The sequence below is a fragment of the Cinclus cinclus genome, chromosome 2 (assembly GCF_963662255.1).
Source record: "Cinclus cinclus chromosome 2, bCinCin1.1, whole genome shotgun sequence".
NCBI classification, from domain to species: domain Eukaryota; kingdom Metazoa; phylum Chordata; class Aves; order Passeriformes; family Cinclidae; genus Cinclus; species Cinclus cinclus.
In genome coordinates, this window is record NC_085047.1 from 48,466,147 (window position 1) to 48,473,938 (window position 7,792).

The 7,792-nt window shown below is 43.4% G+C and overlaps 1 protein-coding gene across 1 annotated transcript in view; it reads right to left on the reverse strand.

The window, feature by feature from the left end:
* The window catches only part of ATP8A2 (ATPase phospholipid transporting 8A2), a 187,613-nt gene extending 182,147 nt beyond the window's left edge, over positions 1 to 5,466 (reverse strand). Inside the window, exon 1 of the mRNA XM_062514914.1 lies at positions 5,330 to 5,466. Coding sequence (XP_062370898.1) covers positions 5,330 to 5,430 — 101 coding nt within the window. The 5' untranslated portion in view covers positions 5,431 to 5,466. The remainder of the gene's footprint in view (positions 1 to 5,329) is intronic.
* Between the last annotated feature and the right edge of the window lie 2,326 nt (positions 5,467 to 7,792).

Sequence of the window (7,792 nt, forward strand, 5' to 3'; positions counted from 1 at the left end):
TCACCACAACTTTAGCAATGTTTATTTTCGTGACAAGCAGGGGGCTGGCAGAAGAAATTAATATTTAGTCAGTCTCAAGAGAAATGTAATTATCTTCACAACCCACAGAAACTATGTGGAATGCAGTTCTTACACTTCTTAAACTCTACTTAGGTCCACTTGAGATAATTTCTTGCTCTTCTACCTTTTTCTACAGACCACTAGCAGTCAGGGAGATCTAAAAAGAGAAAAAAGGGACCCAGATTAATTCACCTGCTGTGATGCTACTGCTGATTTATGAAATTCATTGTGCCACAAACCACCAAAACAATTTCAGGATACCAGAGAGCTCAGCATGCAGCAGACAAAAGGGCACTAGAACTCCCACATCTGTGGGTTTTTTTCATCCAGACATTTAATGAAGGCAAAAATCAACTATTTAACTGCCCAGGGGCTCCTACCCCAGGAACAGCCCGAGACCAAAGATGCATCAGCTTCAAATACACTGGAATAATCTCTATACACAACACCAGGCATACAATAACAGGTATTTTTAGTGAACTGTAATGGCTAAAAGAATCACTCTACGACTGTATCCAAGCCTTTTTCACTGTGGTAGACTGCAGCATCAGCAACACATGCACTGCATTAAACAAATTCTTGTTTATTTAAAACAGTATGTTACACCAAGTATATTTCTTCACTTAATAACACTATCTATCTAAAAGTAAAAAGAGTTAGAGGATTAGTTTAACACATGATTAGACTTGTACCATTCAGATTATAATAATACAGCCCTTCTTTGAAGAATTTCAAAATGCTGTTCTGCAGTCAGGCAAGCAATCTGTTCACATGACAACAGAAGAGTATTACAAATCTTATACAAACACAATAAAACAAATGGCCAGTGCCTGAACTCTACTGAGTATAAACTGAACATAAATAGCAGCATTTTTACCTGAATATGGGTATATTTTGGTGCAAGATGAATGCTGGGCTATACCACTAAGTGCAGAGAAATTCACCTGCACATAACAGACTACAATCCACATTTCCACAGAACACAGAGAACACGACTCGGGTTACAAGGGTCAATACTAATTGGTTACTGATATCAGCAACTTCTGTTTCACCAGTGAGAACCTCCCCACACATGCAAAAAGCATCAACACATCTAAATCACAACTGACTTCTACAGTACCAACACACAAGCTAATAAAGCTATGCATTGGCTTCATTTGATGCAACACACATGAAATAAAAGGAAGAATAAACGCTGTGTCTACACATTTGTTACCAGCAACCACCATGCAAACACTGATGGGCCAGACTGGGACCAGAGATAAACTGCAGTCTGTTTAATATAGGACTCAAAATTCTACTAGAAATCTTGTCACAGTCTTCAGGGCTAAATTCCCCAGGCAAAGTGTTTCTCCCTTATGAGACAACAGATTGATTCTCACCTGTTGACTTGAATTTTAAGACACTTTACAGTTTAAAAGTAAACACAGAAGACTTTTTACTCATTATCTTTTCTATCAGAATTTAATTTTTGCCTGTACGGAAGACAAGTTTCTGAGAATTTTATGGGTATTATAATGCAACTTTTGGGACCTCGCTAAGAGATCACTCCATCAAAGTCTATTTTGATAAGAAACTCCTGAACAAGACTTGTGGATTCGAGATCCATTAAAAACAAACAAGTTGAATAATGCCTTTCATGACTGCTGCACTGTCTAACCTCCTGCTCAAGCCCCAGACAGACTGAACTTGGGGTCCTGATTCAGATGCAAGTCAGATTTGCACCAGGATGCACTACCAGGCCTGGAATAGAAGAGTATTACCTAGAGCAACATTTACAAAGCAACTCCACAGTCTTCAAAAATTTGGAGACCATTTCTAATGCACAAAGTTATCTCAGCACACTTGCTCCTCCAGGACTAATAAACCAGAAGTCCAACTTCATTTGCATCAACATTAACACACACAACAAGTGAGAGGCTCAAATCACTTAACTGGTGATTTTTACAAAATGAACTGGAAGACATTCCTATTACAGTATTACTATACATTCAGAACAAGCCATCGATGTTAGACTCTTGCATTACTATGAAACATCCAGGAACTGTATTTACATGAAAACAAAATTTATAGAACAATCTAACTGCAAGTACAATATCCAGTCTTTACCGAGGATACATTTGGAAAAGTGTTCATGCCATTACTTTGGTAATCTCAGAAGTATTACACCGCATTCAAGCCCCTACCACCACACTCCACCTGCATTCCTTTGCTCTTACATGGCATCTTGTTGTGGGTTGACCTTGGTTGGACACTTGAGAGTACAGAAATGCTCACGTTAAACAGATAAGTGTTAAAGTCGTGTATGCTGGATATGTCAAAACAGGTACTACTTTTTTTTTATAAAAACAAACATTTAACACTTCAGTACAGCTGTGCTGGACAAAAAAAAATAACATTTATTCATTTTTTACATATTTCCAAGTTCCTAAAATGATTCAGCTGAAAATAGAACATAATTCACTTTTTATTAAAAGGTCCAAAAAAGAAAATATACATGAAGTTTTTTGAACTGAGCAGAGCAGGACTGAAAACAGCTTCTGACGCCAGTAGAAAAGGTGTTTTTACAGGTGTAATCACTACTGCTACAGTATAATAAACAGTGACAGCTGTGTATATGCACATGTCAAGGGCCAAGCTAAATCTAGCCCATAACACACAGCACTAGGGTTTGAAATAATTTGTTACAAAGTTCCAAGAACACAACAGAAGTTCACCATTTCTCTACACCATCTCATGGTTTCATTTATGCCAGAGAGCCTGGGCAAAGAAGAAACATTTCTTCTTTCTCCATGGAAAGAAGTAGAAGTGTTAGTGACATTCTTGCCAGACACTTAACTCTTGCAATAGCACTACCTACAACTTAGAAGTGGGATCAAGAAAATTACCATTTTCATTAACTTATCCAAAAACAGTTTGTCTTTACGCTCCCACAAATATTGGAATTCACTTTCACCAGTGCTTCTCTACCCACAAAAAGTCAAGCAGTTCAAGACGTTTAGAACATCTTAAACAAAAAGCCATAACACTAACCTACTCTCCTCCACGCTCTGCACTTCCATGTCCTGCTGTATTTTGCTTTGTTTTGAGCAAGCTTTTCACACTATCCTTAATTTAGGAAACTTTCTATGAACATTCACAAATTCCCACTGTTATTCAGAGAATCCTCGATGACGACCAAAAATATGTCAGTCAGAACTCACACAATTTAAAACAGACTGGTTTATTATTGTTTTCAGTTTAATTTTCCAAAAGACCTTACATACCAGTATTTACGTGCTTACCCAGCACCTTACTCTGTGGTATAGTGATGCTTCCTAGGGACACAAAACACTTGCAAAACCATCAGTACAGAGAAATCCAGCGCTGAATGAATTTCTGAAGTTGAACACAGTAAAGAATGTCTGAAGGCAATAGAGAGCTACAGCTCATCAAGTGAAACTCCAGTATGCTTAAGTAACTAAACAATCAACCACTTATACTCCACACAATGCCTCAGACATTAGAAGCTCAGGTCACCCTTACCTTCAGTCCCACCAGGCTGAGGGAAGAAAGCTAATCCAGAGGATGGAAAGAGCACAGGCAATGCCTATCACCCTTTAAAAGTCAAGAGATCAAAGCTTTCTTACTAAGCAGCAGTAAATCATTATAAAGTCAACTTAATTTCCAAGTGACACTAAGGAGCTAAGGTTCCTAATCAGGTAATGAAAGTACCTCTACTTTGCTATAACACTACCTGCACTTAGTCCTATCCCTCACATACTGATATTCCTTATGACTCAAAATTTACCTGTCAAGAGGCAAAGACGCGAAAAGGTATTGAGAAACTTTTACAGCTATCAGGGGATGGCTTCCAGATGGCAAATTGGACACAGCTGCTCTTTAGGAATAGCACTGTCAGGAACAAGTTCTTGGTAGCAGAGTCACACACTACTTTTCTATAAGATTTAGCCAGATCATTATAGAATCTCTCTGGGAAAACCTAAACTACAGTTTCTGCCAACCCTCTATTCCCTACTTTTCCTTCTTAAAGCAGGGAAAGCACAAATAGTCTAAACACAGGAAGCTGTTAAACTCAATCACTCAATTAGTCAAAGAAAAATAAAGCAAGAAAACCTCCACTGTTGCTACCCACATAGAATAAGGAAGATACTGAGAAAATGTGTCATTTATACTGCTCCTAAACCATAGATTTTCCCAGACAAGTATGTAACAAGTCAAAGTGGAGGAGAAAATCTCCTATAAATAAGTTGTTGCGGTGCCCAGAATACCAGCACCCTTCCAGAGGATATTCTTAGAACTGCCCTGGGTAATACACAAGATAAGCCATATAATGGAAATCACCACTTCAGCAGGATATGAAACTCCTCTCTTTTCATAAAGATACTCACTGTGTAAACTGTTCTTTGAACAATAACCCAAACATCTGCATTAACAAACAGAAGCCTGCTAAACAAAGCTCCTCCTTAGTCATGACAGGAGCCATCTGTTCATCCAGCTAACCCCAGGCAAGCATGGCAAACACCACCACAACTTGCTCACGCTATGCATCCTTGTTTCAGTCCATGTTGTGTTTCCAAACTGCAACAACACAGCATTAATCATACCACCAGAAGTACCAACACACACAGACACACACCTACATTAAAGGCTCCAAAGAGAAAAGCAAATTTAAAACTCTGGTCTTCAATTAAAAGACACGAGTGGACCACAGCCTTTTACACATAAGGATGCCAGCTTATAGTTTCTGTAGTCATTCTTGTCCTGGTAGGTGTACTTTCTCTTTTCTTCCTTCCTATTCTATACATTGTTAATATACTTAGCCTAGTTGTTCTTTCAACTGAATGCTACTTTTTAAGGGGACACTTCACGGAGTTCACTAGATTCTACTCAAAACTCCCACTAAATTTTCGCGGGTTAACCCTTGCACCCAGAACCACTTGAGTAGGTCCCGTTATTCCGAAATTCAGTGCCCTTCTGAAGCCAATACCTCTTCGTGCATCTTGCCCACGCAGCTCTACCAGCTCCCTGCTCTCACTGCTGTCGAGGGAAGCAGCTCATCATCTGCTGCTGGACTCGCCCGTGCACTGGCCAGACCCCAGTACCCACGGCAGACAACAAAAGCACCCGCCTCGGCAGACACACATTTTATTGTGTTGAAACCCGGCGTGGCCAAGGCCGAGAGGCAAGGGAGAGGGACCCGAGCCCTCCCAGCCCACGGGCTGCGGGGTGTGCGGCTGGAAAGAGAGAAGCGGGGACTGCTCCGTACCTGACCCAGTTGTCGCGGAACTTGCTCTGCTGGGGCTGGTTCAAGTAAATGGTGCGGGCTGGCGCCTCGTCCAGATCCGCCGCGGACGTGGCTCCGGACATCTCATCATCCGCCTTCTTATAGCCCGAGGTGGAACAGACAGGTCCTGCAAGGAGAGCGCGGAGGGCAGGCGGTCAGCGTGGGGCCGCAGCCAGCGGAGCCGAGCCGGGCCGGGCCGGCAGCTCCCGGCGGGGAAGGGCCGCGGGTGGGCGGCGGCTGCGAGCGCACCCTGCCCGCTGTTTACCGCGGCGGCGACGGCTGTAAATAATGCGTGTCCGGGGAGGGGGCGGCGGGGCCGGCCGCAGCCAGCTGGCGGCGGGGACAGCGCGGGGCCCGAGCCCCCCGCCCCGCGGCGATGGGCCGGGCCCCGCCCCGGGAGCGCCTCCCCCGCTCCCGCCCGTGCCAGCGCCGCTCCCGCCGGGAACCGCCGGGCGGCCCCGCCGCGCCCCGTATGCCCCCGCCTCCAGCCTCCCAGGCTCCGTGGGAGGGAGGCAACCAGCACCCCCCGCACCTCCGCGGGGCTCTGGCTCCTCTCGGCTCCTTGCTTGGCGCTGTCCGCCCGCGCGCAGCGCATCCCGAGCGGCCGAGCCCAAACCCGCGCCCAGGGAGCGGCGCAGCATCCCCGCCAGAGCTCTCTCCCACACCCCACGGGGAGACCGAGCTGCCTTCCCCCGCCCCGGGCACCGTACGGGGGGGCTACGGCCGGGCAGCTGGGGAGTCTGTCTCTTCCCTAAGGCTCAGACTGAATTGGTAAAAAAAAGACTGTCTTGCTTTACACGTGCAACGTGAACGCTTAGAGTTTAAGCGGCAGAAGCGTAAAGTCATTTTTATTTCCCACTGGGCTGGAGTGAATCGAGTTCCGTAAGCATTGTTTACCTTTACATTAAAAGAATGCAAAAACATAAGGGAAAGGAGCTAGCTATTTCCTTTGTCAAGCCTCAAAACATTACCAAAGTTGTGGAGACAGATTTATTGCTTTCCCCTTCCCTCCTGAGCCATGGAGATACTTTAATTTAGTTGAGCTGCAAATATATTAGAGAAGAATTGATCAGTTTATTAAATAAGCCGTAGATTTACAAGCTAGTACAGGTAGTTCTAGACAAGAGTATGACAACTTGTTTCATAAGAATGCAGTAAAGGTGCTATGTCAGCATTATTTGAGAGCTTCATTCAAAGGTTAACAGAGGCAATAAACTGTCCTGTGAAGCTGTAAAGCAGTAAAACTACTGTCAAGCCAAATCTATTTGATTTCTGAATGAAGTTAAGGCGATACTGCAACAAGCTGATCTGATCATATAGTGGCTAAAAAAAACTCCTGTAATGAATGGGAGAGTGCCCTGAAATTACATCCTCCTTAACTAAAGTTTGAGGGAAAATCTTCAGTCTTATACAACCTTAGCATATCGAGCACCTAAGTACTTGTACTGTTTAACAGAATACACTTTTAAGCTAACATCCTTGTCACCCCAGACCTTCCCAAGGCTTGGTTCTCTATTGCCAAGGCGAACAGGCTCGGTATTCTCCAGGCGTCAGCCACTGGAGGGCAACGTTACCCATTCCTCGCACACCACGGTCATGCACACGAACCTTTGCGGGAACCATAAAGCCGATGTAATTACCTGGACTGATGTGCTTTCAACAGCACCGCCTCTTGCCCAAGGCAAGAGTTGCGCACTGTGAAGTCATACGTCGGAGACACCAAGCTGACTTGCACATTCGAGGCTAATTAATTGATTTTCTTTCATTTCTGTTGATACCAATTCAGACAGCAAAAATATGCCAGCTTGATCATTTTTACTTCGTGAGAAGGGACAAATTCAGAAAGTGAAATATGAAGACCATACACTATGCAAGGCTATGCCATTATGATACTATATTAAGTTACTCAGCCTGAAGACGCTTGCTACGGCACAGAAGACCACTCAGCAAGGCTATTTTCCCCTTCAGAAAAACAGAACTAAATGCACTACTGGATATTTGTTGTCCTTTCCCATTGATTTCATGTTGTGTAACTGCAAAGGAGATCAAACAACAATACTCTTAAGAGCATTAAGTGCAAGGAAGCAGCTTTCATCAGTTTTCCTAATCAAGTGCCAGAACAGAAGTGCAATTATTCTAGAACAAATATGCTGTAAAAATTGTTGTTTTTTTGCAGAGACCTTATTTATTTGGGGCTTTCTACATAACATCATCTGATGATTGAAATCTTCCTGCTGACTAGTTCTCCTTGCTGCAATGTATTATGAAGCTGTCCCACAACTTTAAGGATTAGCTGAGTCAATACAGCTGATGAAGTTTAGAGGTATTTAGGTTTAACTAATGTACTATCCTTCTGGCTGCTCTCTTCAAGACAGGTGCTCAAGGGCAATTTGTCTCATTCTTTAGATGCACTGAAATATTTTCAAAGCAGACTTACAAGTGTGT